At 51.1% G+C, this 14804-nt stretch overlaps 7 protein-coding genes across 7 annotated transcripts; 3 read left to right on the forward strand and 4 right to left on the reverse strand.

The window, feature by feature from the left end:
* Positions 1-387: 387 nt before the first annotated feature.
* On the reverse strand, positions 388-1570 carry ASPBRDRAFT_585689 (Fig1 domain-containing protein). Its single transcript, XM_067627924.1, has 4 exons — positions 1437-1570; positions 1303-1371; positions 923-1250; positions 388-866 (listed from the first exon to the last, which is right to left on the reverse strand). The coding sequence occupies exons 1-4, from the start codon at positions 1462-1464 to the stop codon at positions 494-496; spliced, it is 798 nt and encodes a 265-aa protein (XP_067479299.1). The 5' UTR covers positions 1465-1570; the 3' UTR covers positions 388-493.
* Positions 1571-3366: 1796 nt separating this feature from the next.
* ASPBRDRAFT_196171 (putative exonuclease) lies at positions 3367-5760 on the reverse strand (the record flags this gene model as incomplete). The annotated part of the gene is made up of 3 exons (XM_067620953.1): positions 3367-5485; positions 5542-5689; positions 5748-5760. The coding sequence occupies 3 exons, from the start codon at positions 5758-5760 to the stop codon at positions 3367-3369; spliced, it is 2280 nt and encodes a 759-aa protein (XP_067479300.1).
* Positions 5761-6094: 334 nt separating this feature from the next.
* On the forward strand, positions 6095-6986 carry ASPBRDRAFT_43450 (translation machinery-associated protein 16). Its single transcript, XM_067624999.1, has 3 exons — positions 6095-6375; positions 6440-6524; positions 6583-6986. Exons 1-3 carry the CDS (start codon positions 6207-6209, stop codon positions 6863-6865), a joined length of 537 nt encoding a protein of 178 aa, XP_067479301.1. The 5' UTR covers positions 6095-6206; the 3' UTR covers positions 6866-6986.
* A 295-nt stretch (positions 6987-7281) lies between these two features.
* On the forward strand, positions 7282-8571 carry ASPBRDRAFT_196173 (MAM33 family protein; the record flags this gene model as incomplete). Its single annotated transcript, XM_067620954.1, has 5 exons — positions 7282-7480; positions 7654-7775; positions 7836-7894; positions 7962-8488; positions 8546-8571. 5 exons carry the CDS (start codon positions 7282-7284, stop codon positions 8569-8571), a joined length of 933 nt encoding a protein of 310 aa, XP_067479302.1.
* Positions 8572-8778: 207 nt separating this feature from the next.
* On the reverse strand, positions 8779-10477 carry ASPBRDRAFT_126486 (uncharacterized protein; the record flags this gene model as incomplete). Its single annotated transcript, XM_067617871.1, has 3 exons — positions 8779-9172; positions 9259-10280; positions 10349-10477. The coding sequence occupies 3 exons, from the start codon at positions 10475-10477 to the stop codon at positions 8779-8781; spliced, it is 1545 nt and encodes a 514-aa protein (XP_067479303.1).
* A 394-nt stretch (positions 10478-10871) lies between these two features.
* ASPBRDRAFT_126035 (DNA primase subunit PRI1) lies at positions 10872-12531 on the reverse strand (the record flags this gene model as incomplete). The annotated part of the gene is made up of 3 exons (XM_067617840.1): positions 10872-12003; positions 12062-12259; positions 12317-12531. The coding sequence occupies 3 exons, from the start codon at positions 12529-12531 to the stop codon at positions 10872-10874; spliced, it is 1545 nt and encodes a 514-aa protein (XP_067479304.1).
* A 1218-nt stretch (positions 12532-13749) lies between these two features.
* ASPBRDRAFT_585919 (uncharacterized protein) lies at positions 13750-14804 on the forward strand (the record flags this gene model as incomplete). Its single annotated transcript, XM_067627928.1, has 3 exons — positions 13750-14196; positions 14262-14310; positions 14366-14804. Coding segments are annotated over exons 1-3 (563 nt in total), but the record flags the coding sequence as incomplete, so codon positions are not given.

A 14804-nucleotide genomic window follows, 5' to 3' on the forward strand; every position in this document is an offset into this window, starting at 1 on the left:
AAGAGAAAACGGGGGAATAGGTGGTAGTGAACCAATCAGTCAATCAATCAATCAATCATTTGGCTTTCAACATATAGTAAAATATAATCTTTGTTCAGCCGAGCGAGACATTTTTCAAAAAAAGACGGTCTCAAATATGTTATCATGGTGATGGTGATGACGATGATGCTCATTATGCATTTCTTCATGATTTCCGTATTTCCATATCCATATCCATATCCATAGTCATTGTAGTCCATAGTAATCCATATCCATAATCCGTGTGCCGTGAAAGATTCCATAACAATTCATTCGTTTCGGGGTTGAGGGGTGGAAGGTGTGGGGGTTTGGTCGTGATTATTCGTTTTGTTGTGCTGGTCGTGTGTATTCGTGTCGTGTCGTCGGGGGAGGGGAATCGGGGTGTAATATGTCCGGGGGAAAGAAACCAAAACAAATCCAAGCGGATATAATGCGGCAAAAACACATGAAAGAAAAGATAGTGCAACGAATTATGCTAGTCGGTCAACTGCTGGATCAGTTTGACGCTCAGAATCATCACTAGCAGTCCTATCGTCACGACCACCAGAAGTCCGAATCCGAACCAGCCGAGAACCATGGCAGATGTACCCACGCCACTCTTGACACTTCCATTGCCCAGATCCTGGACTATTGTGCTGGCGGCTACGGACGCGGTGTGCTGCCATAGTACCGAGACAAGAACGAAGACCGAGGACACAAAAGTCAAGGCTAATGCTGCTTGAGATACAGGCCGCGATGGAATCGGTCTGGTTTCGATTTCGGAACCGCTGGGGTCTAGCTCGTCGTGCCATCCAGGGAAGGTGGCGAGAATAACGAAGCAGAAGAAAGCCAGAATGACGGCAAGGATCCTACACCGAAAGAGTCAGTCAAAATACGTTGCTGGGGAAGGAAGATGAGAGCGTACAGGAGATACGGGAAGACGACTGCGTCCTTGAATGTTGATGCTACCCAGATCAGGTTCAAAGGGTCTTGGTCGACTGTGACAATCTCCGCTAATGCTGTCGCATTCGAATTGCAGATGTAGGATCCGGCGTCTGGCTGCACGCAGATGCCAAAGTAACCCACGCGGACTTCCATCTCGGCCCCTCCCACGATATTTGCGGTTGCTGTTACCACCCCGGGATCTACCTGGGCGAGATTAAAAGTTGGTGTGTAGCGCTGATAGTACATGGAGATCAGGAAGATATCGGGAATCTGCGGGGAGGACGATGAACATCCGGCTAAGAGTAACGCTGGGACTGAGTTAGTCACATTCTTGGATGGAGCTTGGAAATGACTGCTCACATAGTAGGATGATCGCCACGGCGATGATTATCATCAACACATGGTGGTACCCGACCAACTGCAGTACCCCTACAGCTCAGTTGTCAGTAATGCTAGGAAAACATCCAGTTTGAAGGCACGTGGTGCGGACATACGGGGTATCTTGGCTGCTATTCCCGGCATCTAGGGCAATATGTTCTTCGTCTTTCTCTTTCTATCAAGTCCAACTCGCTTCTCGGGACTCCGAGAAGGAGTACTAAGTGTCCGGTGCGGCTCACTCTGTCGGACACCACCCGACGACGAGCGGTATTGATGTTGTGACAGGGACAGGGACCCGAGTCGACCGTCGATGAGGTTGCGAGGCGGAGCGCGTACTTGGTGAGGAAGAGCGCCGATATGGGTGGAATGGAATGTGACGGATCTCGTGGGCGATGGAGAAGTGGGAATGTGTCAATGCAGGAGATCGAAAGAATGGACGACTCCCTTGTCCCACGTTGGACCCTGACAGATCTAAGGGCAGTCAGAATGCAGAAGAAAAAGTAACGAATCGGTCTTGTGGGTTGAGATAGATGGGTTGCAGTATGCCGAAAAGAGGCAAGTGGAAGATGGTAGGGGGGGAAGATGGGGAAGGGCAAGAGAGGGAAAGGGAGAGGGAGAGGGAGAAAGGGCTCGTAGCTGAACGAATCCTCCGAAAACCTCAAATTGCGCGGCGGTAGGTGGATGACGATGGCGATGATGGTGGTGATAATCGAGGAGGCTGGGAAGGGCGTATACAACTGACGGGCGGAAGACGGCCCAATGGGGGAGGCTGGGCCACTGGTCTTTTGTTTACCGCGTTGGCCCGCCTCCCGTTCCCCGGTAACCATCCCTCACCGCCTGCTGCTTTCTGCCCCGTTACTGGCGCTTGTCCAGATCGGGAAGGCTGATCGTCTCCACCGATAACGCTAGCCTGATCGGATCAGCCCCACTGGCTTATCGGCACCTGATCGGTCCAGCCTCCAATTCAAGAAACACAAAATCAGCTTCAAAGCTCTCGCTCCATCGGTACCTTGCTTTATATTGAGTTCGGTTCATTTTCTAATTATATCTGCCCACACCTCGCACTGCAGATACTATTTTAGAGTTTATTCTAGCCTCCTTCTTATCTTCATCATAGCCGCAATTGCAATATGACTCGCAGTCGGGTCGTGTAGCGCTCGAAATATATATATTAGAAACGATCTTGGTCACTAAAAGTAGTAGTACCAGTAGTAGAACCTCCAAGAAGGATTGTAGTCTCCCATTGGCAGTTTTTTCCTAGTAGCAGTAGCACTATTACTATTTAGTAGTGACATGCTACTGAAATATACTGAATGATACTAATACTTGCCATCTCTAAATTCCTTACTGCATGGAGAACACAGGAACCCTTGCATAACCAAGAACTATCCAGTAGTAGCGGCGTTACTCTGTGGCTACCAACGATCGTCTCAATTGGTGGACTTTCAAGTGCTGCGAGATGGTGGCTCCCCGCGTGCTGGACTAGAAAAGTTTATTCTGTCAAGTCCACTCATTCTAAAAGGAAACAAACATGTTGGCCACTCCTGCCACTGGATCACCTCATTGCTAACAAGCCCCGTCACCCTGGGATTAGTTCATACTACTATATACATTTCCTAGCTCAGGTCTATGGTCACGGCAGTCAAATGCTTTATTGAATAGGTATATTTCTACTTTGTATAATTTATTCCTCAATGTGCTATGTGTAGAGCGCTGGAAAGCTAGAGAACATTCTTCACATGCCCCCGTCACTGAAAGCCTACCAACTCTTCCAGGAACGGCCAAGTATAAGCAAAAGCTGTAAGAACCCAGAATGGGAGCAGATGTCCAAGCCTATGTCTCCAAGACACAGCCCTGACGAGCGCATATAAAAGTCGCGGTCATATGTATAGACAAATCAAGCGGTGCGACGTGGATGCCATAAAATAAAATCCAGAAAGAGACTTTCACATCAATTGAGAGCGAGTGGAACCAGTTTCTCGCATGAAAGGTGCTTCCAAAGAATGCCAACGTGTAAGATGTAATTTGCAGCTCGAGAACAAGATTCTATTTACCCACGAACGAGAATCGTCGCACATCAAACGAGGCAAGTCCCACTGCGGCTCGGGTCTCGCCCTCGGATTCTTCATCTTCACTATCCGGAATTATCATGTCTTCACTGCCTTGACTGGGTGTTGCCAGATTTCGCGCAGGGTTGAGGTCAAGCTTTGTGATTATAGGGCTCTTGGTCCGTGTTTTCGAGGCGCCAAGTGCTGGCAGGGAGGGGGAAACACAATGGAATGACCGAGACCGAGCCAAGGCGCTTTGGCCCAACCGTTGCAACGGTGTCGTCCGCTGACGTCTGAGAGGAGTTCCCAACGAGCCGTGCCGCACTCCAGTAGTCGCCGTGTGCTCATTCAAGGAAAATGACTGGTGACCCTTACCGCCGAGTGTATCACTTCGGGAGCCCACACAGGAATTCCCAGCTTCAAAGACGTACTTTGAAAGTGTCGTAGACTTTGCATTAGTCGAAAGGTCCGGTGTGGAACCCTCGCCAACAGCATTCGACGTCTTCTCCTTAACTTCTTCAGCAATGGAGGGATTTTGCTCGTGAGTTTGCTCTTTGCAGTGGTCCGCAGGGGACTCAAAAGCACTGGACTCAGAAACAACTGCATCGGGCGTCTGAATGGACCTGCCGTCGATAGAGGATAAATTGATATCACCAATTGTCCGCGCCTCACCATTGGGGGTTTTAGCCTCCTGGCTCGGGTCTGGCAGCTGTGTCATGAGGTCTTCGGCAGAGTCATCGGAGAAAACGTCCAAGGTAGACTTGCGCGCCTTCTTTGTGCGGGTGACCTTCTGTGCGCTTGGACTAGCATCGTCAACACTACCGGAAAAGAACCTGCTGCGGGTGTCCGGCGGATTCGGGAGATTGGCTTCCTCCGCATCAGAACATAGTCGCTGCCGCTTAGCAGGCTGCAAATTCGATGTTCTGGAGGCATGCGCCAGGAAGGCATTGCGCTCGACACTTCTGATCAAAGGACTAGAAGCCCGATTTGACGATCCGACTGATGACGCAGATCTTACTAGTGCAGGTCGTGATGGTGCAGGGACACTGTCCCAAGAGCTGTTAGCATGGCGTTGTAGAAGCCGTTGTTGGCTGGGAGAGGGACTGAGACTATTCGGGTCCAACTCCGCCAGGGGAACGCGCTTGGGGGTGAAAAAGGAATTGATGGGTTTGCTGGGCTTGAGTTCAGCAGAGGAGCCCAGGGTCTGTCGACGGCTTATGGTGTTGGTCAGCCTCTTATTGGCCGGTTTATCTGCGAGCGATGGCTTGAGTACAAGACGTTCCTTGGTCGTCGGGTCCAGATCGCCACGAGCAACCCCAACCGCAATGTCAGGCTCCACATCAGCACCGATGAATGTCAAGTCTTCCAACTTGACATCGGCCTCAGGCGCTGTTAAAGTGACCAATTTCCCAGCCTTCGGGCAGAATACCCTCTGATAGAGGAACGTAAGCTCTGCCTGTCTGAAGTTGTCCAGGTAATCAGAGGGAACGTGGTATTGCCCGTCAAATTGAAGCATCCGCAACGCCCTCTCAACGTTCTTGTACTTCCGAATGCTTCGGTAGGCTGTCTTCAACCCTAGGCGTGCAATGTTGGGAAGATAATCGCAGCCACTGAGAATGCACATCCGCCGAAAATCATCGTCTGTCCATCCGATCAGACTTACCTCTCGACAGGCCGAGAAGTCCGCACGATTGATCTCAATGCAGTCGCCATGTTGGTCGAGCTTGGATAACAACCGTTTCGCGCCAAAGACGAGCAGATCAGAATCCTCTGAAATGATACCGGCAATAATGCCTTGTTGTTCCAGATAAGCCAGTTGCGCGTCTGCTTCGTATGGAGCCACGACGTATTGGACATCTATCTTTTTCAGCTCCTCTATTAACTCGCGCGCCATCAAGGGCGTGACGTCGACGGCCTTCTGCAGTTCCTGGTATGCCTCTGCAATCCGCCCCTTCCGCTGGAGTTCCAAGCCGAGGGTTTTACTGTCCTGCCGTCTCTTCTGACGCTCCACCTCGGTACCAGCCTTGCTTGGCAGCTCATCACCGTCGAACACAAGGTATGGAGTTACCCCGAAGTAGAGGAGCATGCGGACTCGGTTTAAGACGAAGTCGATGTGTCTGCGATGCTGTGAGAAAGGGGTGATGGCAAACAACCTTGTTAATTTTGAACATACTTCCTAGTAGGTCTTTCCAAAACCAAGTCCACCGCACAAGCGACAGTGCCTCGATGTAGCCATCCATATGCATCGATTCCCAGGGTCTGTCCACTGAACTTTTTTAGGTGGCATGGTTTCTGGATTGATTTGAGTAGGCCATGAAGCCCTATAAAGTGGGTGAGTCAAATTAGTACTTCGTGAGTCAAGGACAATCAGTGAAATACCTTTAATGCCCATTGTCAGCGTCCTATCAAGACCGGATACTCCTGGTTGTAGGAAGTAGCACCGCCGAAACAGACATCAACTGGTGTCTGTTGGTGCTTAGGGGTCAATTTTGACGACGAACATGGGAATTAGAGGACATTAGTGCTCAGTTGCATGCACCGGGCCTAACCATCACCTAAACAGTCGCGAAATGAGGATGACCCAGACAACAAGATTGGAATGCTACCTCCCTGGTCCCTCTGACGCGCAAGGAACGCGATGGGGAGGCCCCATCCATCCACTGTCCTGATTGGCCTTGCCGAGGCGGTGCCGTCACTCCACATCACCGCCTTAAGATTCTGCCGGAAAAAAAGAAATCCTCCGCAAAAGACGAATTTCAATTTTTGACTGTCGGATCGAAAATCTCTGGTCATTCGTTGTGGAAGGAGCCAAGAAGCTGATCGAGCAAGTCGCCCACCATGCCGAAGACATTCCAGAAAGTTACCAAGCATATTGCCAAGAAGAGAGGCGCTGTTGAGGCTCTTCACGAGTTCAGCAGAGATGCCAGAAGACTGCGCCGAGCCACTGCCAGAGATGATCGAGTCGCTCGTGTCTCTGCCAATATGTCGCGGGCCAGACAGACATATGGTATGGCATTTTCCGTTAATATTCTGTGATTTGATATTGCGATGACTAACTCTTCACCTGTTAGTGGAACGGATTGCCTATTTCCACGAGACTATCCCGGAAGGTCAAGCTCCCATGTCAGAGGAGGAAATGAAGGATATTGTAGTCAGGTGTGTCATGCCGTTTGTCCATCGTGATGATCGCATATACTTACGATGGCTACTATAGATACATTAACCGCAGCGTGCCCGAAATCGAACAACTACAGAGCGAGAGGCGGAAAGGCAGGCCACCCAGCAAGCGGGAAGAAGCGTTGTTGCAGCGAACGGACGTTGAGAATCGCGAGTTTAAGACGGGATTTTGGATGCCCGACTTTAGCGATGAGGGTGTACTCAAGGCCCTCGCCTCGTGGAACGGAGATTGGTCTGGATTGAGCACAATGAAATTCATTCGCATCACGAAGGATGGAGCGAAACAGCCTTCAGCATTCCCACCGAAGGGCATGTCATGAGACATCAAAAGTTCCAGTTTTCTTTCTGCGTTTTCGTTTTGGGAGATCGGAGGATTTGCAGTATGCACGGAGATGGATGGCATAACGGCGTTATGATTGCACATAGATATCTACAAAAAGCTGTTGAATCATTACTTGTAGCTGTTTAATGTTGTGAATGTCTCGAGGACAGTAACGATGCTTCTCACAGTAATCATCCAAGCCATGACTTGTAACCTCATGATGGCGAAATGCTGTGCATGGCATGAGTCCAGTATTGCGGCCCGTGATTGGTCTGGCAGTTCATTGCAGAGCTCCAGTCTTGGCGGGCGGTAACATCATCCATCATCAGCTCGTCTTCTTTTCCGATCCTTCATCATCCGTCCATTTCTTCCTCTTTTTCTTCAACTCTTCACCTTCATCCTCAATCCTTCAAAATGATGTCCCTTCGCACTCTCGCTCGCTCTGTGCCTCGCACTATCTCGCGCTCTGTCGCTGTCTCTTCCCGCTCCGCCATCTCCCGGCCGGTGTCCGCGGTCCCCAAGAATGCCTTCCAGTCTTCTCTGAAGCAGATTACGAGACCTTCCTATGCTGCTTTCTCGACGTCCCGCGCTTTCAAGCAGTCCCCTGCCGAAGGTAAGATTATATGGGTTACTTGCTTATAAGGAAAAATACCAAGAGAACTGCGATTGAATGAGTCTCGTTTTGTGCTTTTCTTTTCCCGGCAGAATGAGGCAGAGCTCTGGTGTCCACTCACAAGTACAAGTATTCGAGAGAATCATGCTAACGGGGCCATTGAATTACTATAGGTGATGTTGAGCTCGTCGCCAAGCTTGAGGACGAACTGAAGCACGAAAAGGCTTCCGGCCTTGAGGACCTTGAGTCCTCCGTCCAGAACATCCAGTATGTTCTTCAGAACAACTCTTGGGAGGTACGCTCATCGATAGAAATCAATCAAGCCTTCGATCAAAGCTAATATACTGGTATGCAGGTCAAGGATGTTCCTGGTGAGCAGGAGGTTGTCCTGACGAAGAAGTTCGGCAACGAAGAGTAAGAAACCTTGCTAACGGTCTTTTTCGCCGAGACTTCTCCTTCTAACGGCTTACTCTTTTTCTAGGATCCGCCTCACCTTCACCGTCGCCGACCTCCAGAACTTGAGCGAGCAGGAGGACTTCGACGACGCTGCCCTCGATGAGATGGACTTCGGTGGCCACCAGCCCGTCAACCAGGGCCGCTCCGGCAACGTCTCTCAGCACCCCGAGGACCGTGTTGCTCCCGCTGACCGCGAGGCTGATGAACTGGACCGCGACCTTGAGCCCAGCTTCCCTGCCCGTGTCAACATCACCGTTGAGAAGCCCAGCAACGGCGCCCTCCTGATCCAGACTGTTGCTCAGGACGGCCTGTTCCAGATTGAGGAGGTCTCCTACTTCAACAAGTCCGACCTGGCCCACGCCCAGACTGCCGAGAAGGACTGGACAAGGCAGAGCATGTACGCTGGTCCTCCCTTCGAGAACCTCGATGAGGACCTGCAGACCTTCCTCGAGCGCTACCTCGACGAGAGGGGCATCAACGCCGAGCTTGCCAACATGATCCCCGACTACATCCAGGTCAAGGAGCAGAAGGAGTACGTTCGCTGGCTCGAGAGTACGTAACACCCAAATAGGCTTATTGTAGTTGACACTTTGCTAACCCTATCCACAGACGTCAAGAACTTCGTTTCCGCTTAAATGTGGATGATCTTTTTCAAACTTTAATAAGGCTATGACAACCCCGTCATGAAAATATCGGAATCATGTTTCAATAATTATGCCACTGTTTCTTCGCAGTGTGCTCATGTATATTAATAGTAGATGCTCAGTTGAACCTCGCAAGGTAACACTGTTGAAATGATTGATACTCCCCCTCTCTGCACCAAGACATTTTTGGCTGTAACATTAATCCGACCGCGTAAACCATATCTTCTCTTTCATAGTCTTCTCCCATGCCACCCCAAGGGCGCATGGCTTCCCCTTCTCCCCGATCCGGAACTCAGCCGCATACACCTCAGGAAAGAAAGCCCCCAAGTCTCCAATATGCTCCGATATAGCGAGAAAATGCTCCCCATTGACATGCTTAAAGCTCAAATACTCCGGCCAAGTCATCCGATCCCGGTCAGCGCGTGGTATCTTCTCCGACTGATCCAGATAGATCTCGACAGTCTGATAGCCCGGATGCACATACGTTCCAACATATTCTCGTAGCTCCAGCGAGGTCGGTATCACCGGCGCAGGAACCTTATGAATAGCATCAAGGGCCTTTTTCTTCTCCTCTTCAATGTGAGCCATATTTCTAGAAAAGAAAACCGTTAGCATAACTCCCCCTTCCGTAATGAGACTCCAATCTCGACAGATTCAAGTTCTGACACAAAAACATACTTTGAATTCCAATCAAACCTCCTCTCAACCGGCACACCAAGTTTCTCATCCACCAACCGAAACGCCAGCGCCTTCTGCGCATAATTCGACGTGCCGGCTGTATTCGCCAACAAAATCACCGCGTACTTCAAACTCGGGAACAGAATTATCTCCGCCCCAAACGCATCCATGCCCCCCGTATGCTCGAAGAACTGCACGCCTTGGTATACGCCCGTCCACCAGCCCAGAGCGTATGCACGCGGGCCCGTGAACGGCGCCTCGGAAGGCACTAGAGTTCGTGGTTCAAAGATCGCCTTGTACACGGCTGGAGATAAGGGCTCGGTTTGGTGGAGTAATGCGCGCGCCCATTTCGCGTAGTCGAGAACGTTGGTGATGATGCCTCCGGCGCCGGAGACTTCGTCTAATGGCATCCAGGCGACTTCGTGGTAATTGCTGGGGTCGTTGTCAGTGTCGCTGTCGCTGTCGCTGTCGTTGGCACTGGGGGTATGGTAGTATCCCCGGGCCAGGTGGTGAGGGGATCCTTTGGCGTCGTTGAGGTCAAGGAAGGTGGATTTCATGTCGAGGGGGTGCCAAATGGTGCGGGCTAGGGTGTCGCCTAGCCATTCTCCACCGGTGAGGGTCTCGATGATATGAGAGGCGACGACGTACATGAGGTTGCAGTACTGGAGTTTGGTGCGCGGAGGGGCGGTTAGGGGGAGATGGCGGAGTTGGCGCACGATTGTTCGTACGGCTGTGTCGCGGCTGAGTCGGTTGCCGTAGGATTGGTCGTGACGGGGTAGGCCTGAGCGATGAGATAGGGCATCCTCGATGGTGGTGTGTTCCGTTGCGTGCTCGTCATGTAGTACGAAGTCGTCGCGGATGAGGTGGCTGATGGGCGTGTCCCAGTGCACTTGGGGGTAGGTGTCGTTGTCTTCGACGATGGTGGCCATCAGGGCTGCAGTGAAGGCTTTGGTGGTGCTTCCGGCGTAGAAGAGCGTCGAGGGAGTCACAGGCTCGGAAGGGAAGGCTGCGATACCGTAGCCCTGTGCTTGTTCGTCAGTATTTGAGGTCTGTCTATTATATTGATAATTGGCGTCTATAGGACACCCACCTTAGCCCAGGTGTTATCACCATCGACAACTGCGATTGCAATGCCTGGGACGTGCCAGTATTTCAATGTCTCCTGTACAAGGGTATCGAACCCCTCATCTAGCGGGCTGGTGGTGTTGTTTGCGGCCATGTTTGCCTGGTGTCATGATTGGACTTGATGACCAAGTCAAGGCCTATCTTGAAGTAGTTGAGACCATCGTCGGCGCGGGGTTGAGGTTGACATGCCGAGCTTCCCCGTCGGAGCTCCGTATGCTAATCAACGAAGCCTAGATTGATAGTCCGGCCTATGTGCCGAGAAACTGTCTTGAGGATATGGCAGAAGTCAAAGTGATAATTTACTTGGAATGAAAGATAAGGTTGTAGTGACCTAAAAAATATAAGAGTAAACTCCAGCGTGTCCAACCCTTGCAATGCACAATGACGCCAATACCGCTCCCCATAAATGTATCATATCCGACTTGCTAATCCGAACCAACGACCAAAGTCAAACACGCAACAACAGAAAATCGTCAGACTTCAGATGTCTAGAACTCCATGCTCTCGGTCTTGACCTCAGTCGCATCGTCGTTCCTTTCCCGCTTGCCCGTACGCTCTTCCTTGAGAAGGCCGGCAATGAATGAGCGGAAATAGTCGACGTACGGCTTTAGACTCGTCTTTTCATAGTCTTGCAGCCTGCGACTCCCCCTAGCATCAGATTCGGGTACACTGCCTTCACCATCTGCTACCTCCGGACCTGCATTGGTGCTTGGATGCTCAGCATCCCATGCGTCGATCTCCGCTAGCAGTTCCGTGACCGTAGGTACTGAGAGAGGGTCGAACTGTTCCGCCTTTCGGGCGTCTATCGGAACACACACGCGACCAGTGCCAGGGTGAATGACGAATGGACTCTTGAGCAAGTGGATCATCTTCTTACTGACTTCAGAATCCAGGCGCGGATATGTGTACTCGAGAACAATGTCCTGCTTGGCATCTCGCAGTGTAGTAGGGTTGAGAGTGCTGCTCTTGCCTGTCTTGGCCAAGGCGTCGATATCTGCCCATTTATTGGCACTGCTGCGGTCGGGCGATGACTCCCATCGCTTCCGCAAGGATTCATTCAATCCCTTGTCGGGCAACAATGAAAGAAGACGTTGCGACTGCTCCGAACTAGCAAACGTTTCCTGGTCCACCAACGTAGTTTGAGCGAAGTACGGTTTCAGAATCTCGAGACTGCGAGACATGTGGGGATGCAGTGGCCGTTTGAGATTGACACGCTTTCCGCTCGAATTGCCTCCTCGGACGACATCCAGGTAGCCTGCGATGGCTCTTCTCCGATCATCTGGAAGGCTGCGTGCACGGGGGTCGCAAACCCAGGCGTGGGCACCACGACGACCAGAATAGACCCATAATATGTGCTCGAAACCGAAATCCTCGCGCAGCGCTGTGTCGACAACTTTCATTGCCATAGTGACAAACGCCCAGCATTTGCTACAGATGTTTGCCTTTTCGCAACAGGATCTGATGTCATCGTAATCCGTCAGATCGATATCAAATACCAACTCTTTGGCGATCGGCTTCATCTGGCCACCTCGGAGCGTCTTCCTGTCTCGTGGGTTCGTGTTGTAGACAGGTCCGATTTCGAATCGAGAAGGGTTCATCTTCAGAATATCTTTACGGAAACTATGATTTGGAAACGTTAGAGTCCTGGAACATGGCAATCGAGGGCTCTTCGACTTACAGATCCGCAGTCGCATATGACTGGTACCGAAGGTAGGCATCGTTTTGGAGGGTAAGGGCGAATTCACGGTTCCCGAAGTCCGGGGAAGGAACAATGCCATGGTTCAACCATTGGAATAAGTAGCGAAAGGGAAAGAGGCGTTGATAGAACGCAAGCATGGTATCGGTATCAACCTGGGGTCCCGGAGCAGCAGCAGGTCTGGTGAATCTCAGGTTAATGCTTTCCCTCAGAATATATCACCCCATGTATACTCACTCCGGAGCAGAGGTAACACCACTTCTCGTCTCTGGTGCACTAGAGGCTGGGTATTCATCATCGTCATCATCGTTGAATAGGTCTTCTAGTTTCACTCCTGCGGCTGCATTGGACTCCTGATTTTCCGGGGTTGTTTCTGCAGGCGGAGCGTCAGGTAAAAGTTCGTCATCCTTGCGATCAGCGGGCGAGTCCTGCGAAGATACTGAGTGAGGCATTCCGAATATTGACGTAGTGTCTCAAGCTGAGGTGAGTTGCATGAGCGCTTCGATCAACATCCATTATCATCAACTCATTAACCCCACGCGTCGCGACGCGTTGCCAACGCGATCGGCGTGCTCCCCGGGCAGCCCTAAGCCCTAACGGAGCTGCTGCTTTGGGGAAGAAGAACTAGTCTATCACGTGACTATTAGCATCCGCAAACGGCGATTACTCAGCAAGGTACCGAAGTATGGCCTCGACGACGACAACCACTTCTTTGCCTACTACAACCTCATCATCTTTGGGTCCACCCCTGCGTGATCAGGAACATCCTGGTAGTGTCGTGGCCGTTTGCGGTATCTGCTATGCTGTTCCATTGGGCTCTTTTCGTAATCCAGCATGGATGACGTGTATACTGCCCTGACCCATGAGGATGGATATCGGGCCTGACGGAACCTGAAGGCTCTCATCCAACAGACTAAATTTATCTATATCCTGCCCCAGTTGGCCTCCTTTGCCTGATCCGGCTGTGCTGTACTCTTGACTCACCAATGTCTTAGCTGATTCATCCTGTCTCAGGCCAATCCAGTTGGGTCCTTATGTGGTAACCACTGATTTCCTTCAGTGTGAGCAAGAGGGTATCCCCCCACTACCCCCTCATGCTTGTCAGTTACTCCCTGACGATACCCACAGCAGCCTCAACATGCTGTGGCAGCATCCCCAGCTGCTGGATGTGATCCTTCTCTTCCTTGTTTTCTTTCACGCTGAAGTTCCAGGGTTTACCCCACCGCCCTGGACCCTATCAAATGCAACGTTGCAGAAGTACACATTCAGAGTATCCACCATCTCCGGTAGCTTGTTGAAGCCCGCAGATGCTTTGGAAGTCTAAGGTATCTTACAGCTTGCGGGGCAGTTTAGTAGTCAATCTATGGAAAAGTGCCGTGGCAGTTGCCATCCGCGAGATTGGAGCAATAATCGGCCGTTCGTTAACCATTTCTCTTTGTATAGGTGCTGTTCACGAGCTTTACATAGGGATTTCGGTACGAGGAACTTGCTGTAGTGCACAGGAGTTCCGTATTGGAGTGATGACGCCACCACTATGTTCTTTCATCAATTGAATCCTCAAGTCAACACTCTGAAGACCCTGATGTGAGCATTGTGGGCCTTGCTCTTAATGATACGACGGGATGTGACACTCCCAACAAAATATCCAAGTAGAGGACTCTCCTCCTCTCATTACATCGGTTCATTCACCATCCGTGGTTTGCCTAACTCTAATCTACTACGTAGCTTGCTAGATACTGGCGTTGAGCAGCAAATCTAGCTTTTTTCTCCTGGACCGAGCGTCCATTGCGCCATGATCTGTTTTTCATTGGATCCTACTGTGGCATTATCGCCATCATGCACGAGCTGTGCTCACGGAAACGGGAGGAAGATTCAACAATGAAATGATTTAAAGGGCAACATTTTCTGCTCCCTTGACTGTCTATGTTTCTCTTTCGTCTTACATCTCGGAGTCACTCGCTGTTCTAATTTACTCTCGTTTTCTTTAAAAGTCGTGTTGTGGTGTTCGCTTTTATAAACCGGACTGAGTATCGATAATCGAGATGGTCAAGGGAGGTGTTGCATTCCTGGCCTTTGCAGGCCCAGCTCTGGCGGGAGTCATTGCCCGCGGCGGAGAGGTATGCTGGAACCATACTGACCCGGATGGTCTTGCCCATGCTGACATGAAGTTCGATTTTTATAGCCTGCTGGTGAGCCTAAAGTCGGGACCTTGGTCGGCACCAATATCCCTGGTAAGAGTCTGCCCGCGTATCCTTCAGTTTAAGATCGTCTCTAATTCTAGGATAGTGGCTACTGGCACGGCCCCTGCTCCTCCTCCCATTAGCTTTTCTACTGGGGAGTCTAAGCCAACTGGTACTGCGCCTCTTCCCAAGCCCACCACCAGCCATGGGACTGCTCCTATTGGAACGGCGCCTATTAGACCGACTACCAGTCTTGGAACGGCGCCTATCAGGCCGACTACCAGTCTTGGAACGGCGCCTATCAGGCCGACTACCAGTGTTGGAACGGCGCCTATTAGGCTGACTACCAGTGTTGGAACGGCGCCTATTAGGCTGACTACCAGTGTTGGAACGGCGCCTATTAGGCTGACTACCAGTGTTGGAACGGCGCCTATCAGGCTGACTACCAGTGTTGGAACGGCGCCTATTATCAGGCCGACTACCAGTGTTGGAACTGCGCCTACCGTCAGGCCTACCACTAGCCAGGGAACTGCGCCTATCAGTCC

This window comes from Aspergillus brasiliensis, assembly GCF_001889945.1.
Source record: "Aspergillus brasiliensis CBS 101740 unplaced genomic scaffold ASPBRscaffold_6, whole genome shotgun sequence".
In the NCBI taxonomy this organism is placed as follows: domain Eukaryota; kingdom Fungi; phylum Ascomycota; class Eurotiomycetes; order Eurotiales; family Aspergillaceae; genus Aspergillus; species Aspergillus brasiliensis.

Coding starts and splice junctions, on each gene's coding strand:
- ASPBRDRAFT_585689 (XM_067627924.1), bottom strand. CDS start 1,464: ATGCCGGGAATAGCAGCCAAGATACCCC. Junction 1,372..1,436: donor AATAGCAGCCAAGATACCCC/GTATGTCCGCAC, acceptor ACTGAGCTGTAG/GGGTACTGCAGTTGGTCGGG. Junction 1,251..1,302: donor CGTGGCGATCATCCTACTAT/GTGAGCAGTCAT, acceptor ACTCAGTCCCAG/CGTTACTCTTAGCCGGATGT.
- ASPBRDRAFT_43450 (XM_067624999.1), top strand. CDS start 6,207: ATGCCGAAGACATTCCAGAAAGTTACCAAGCATATTGCCAAGAAGAGA. Junction 6,376..6,439: donor GCGGGCCAGACAGACATATG/GTATGGCATTTT, acceptor TTCACCTGTTAG/TGGAACGGATTGCCTATTTC. Junction 6,525..6,582: donor ATGAAGGATATTGTAGTCAG/GTGTGTCATGCC, acceptor TGGCTACTATAG/ATACATTAACCGCAGCGTGC.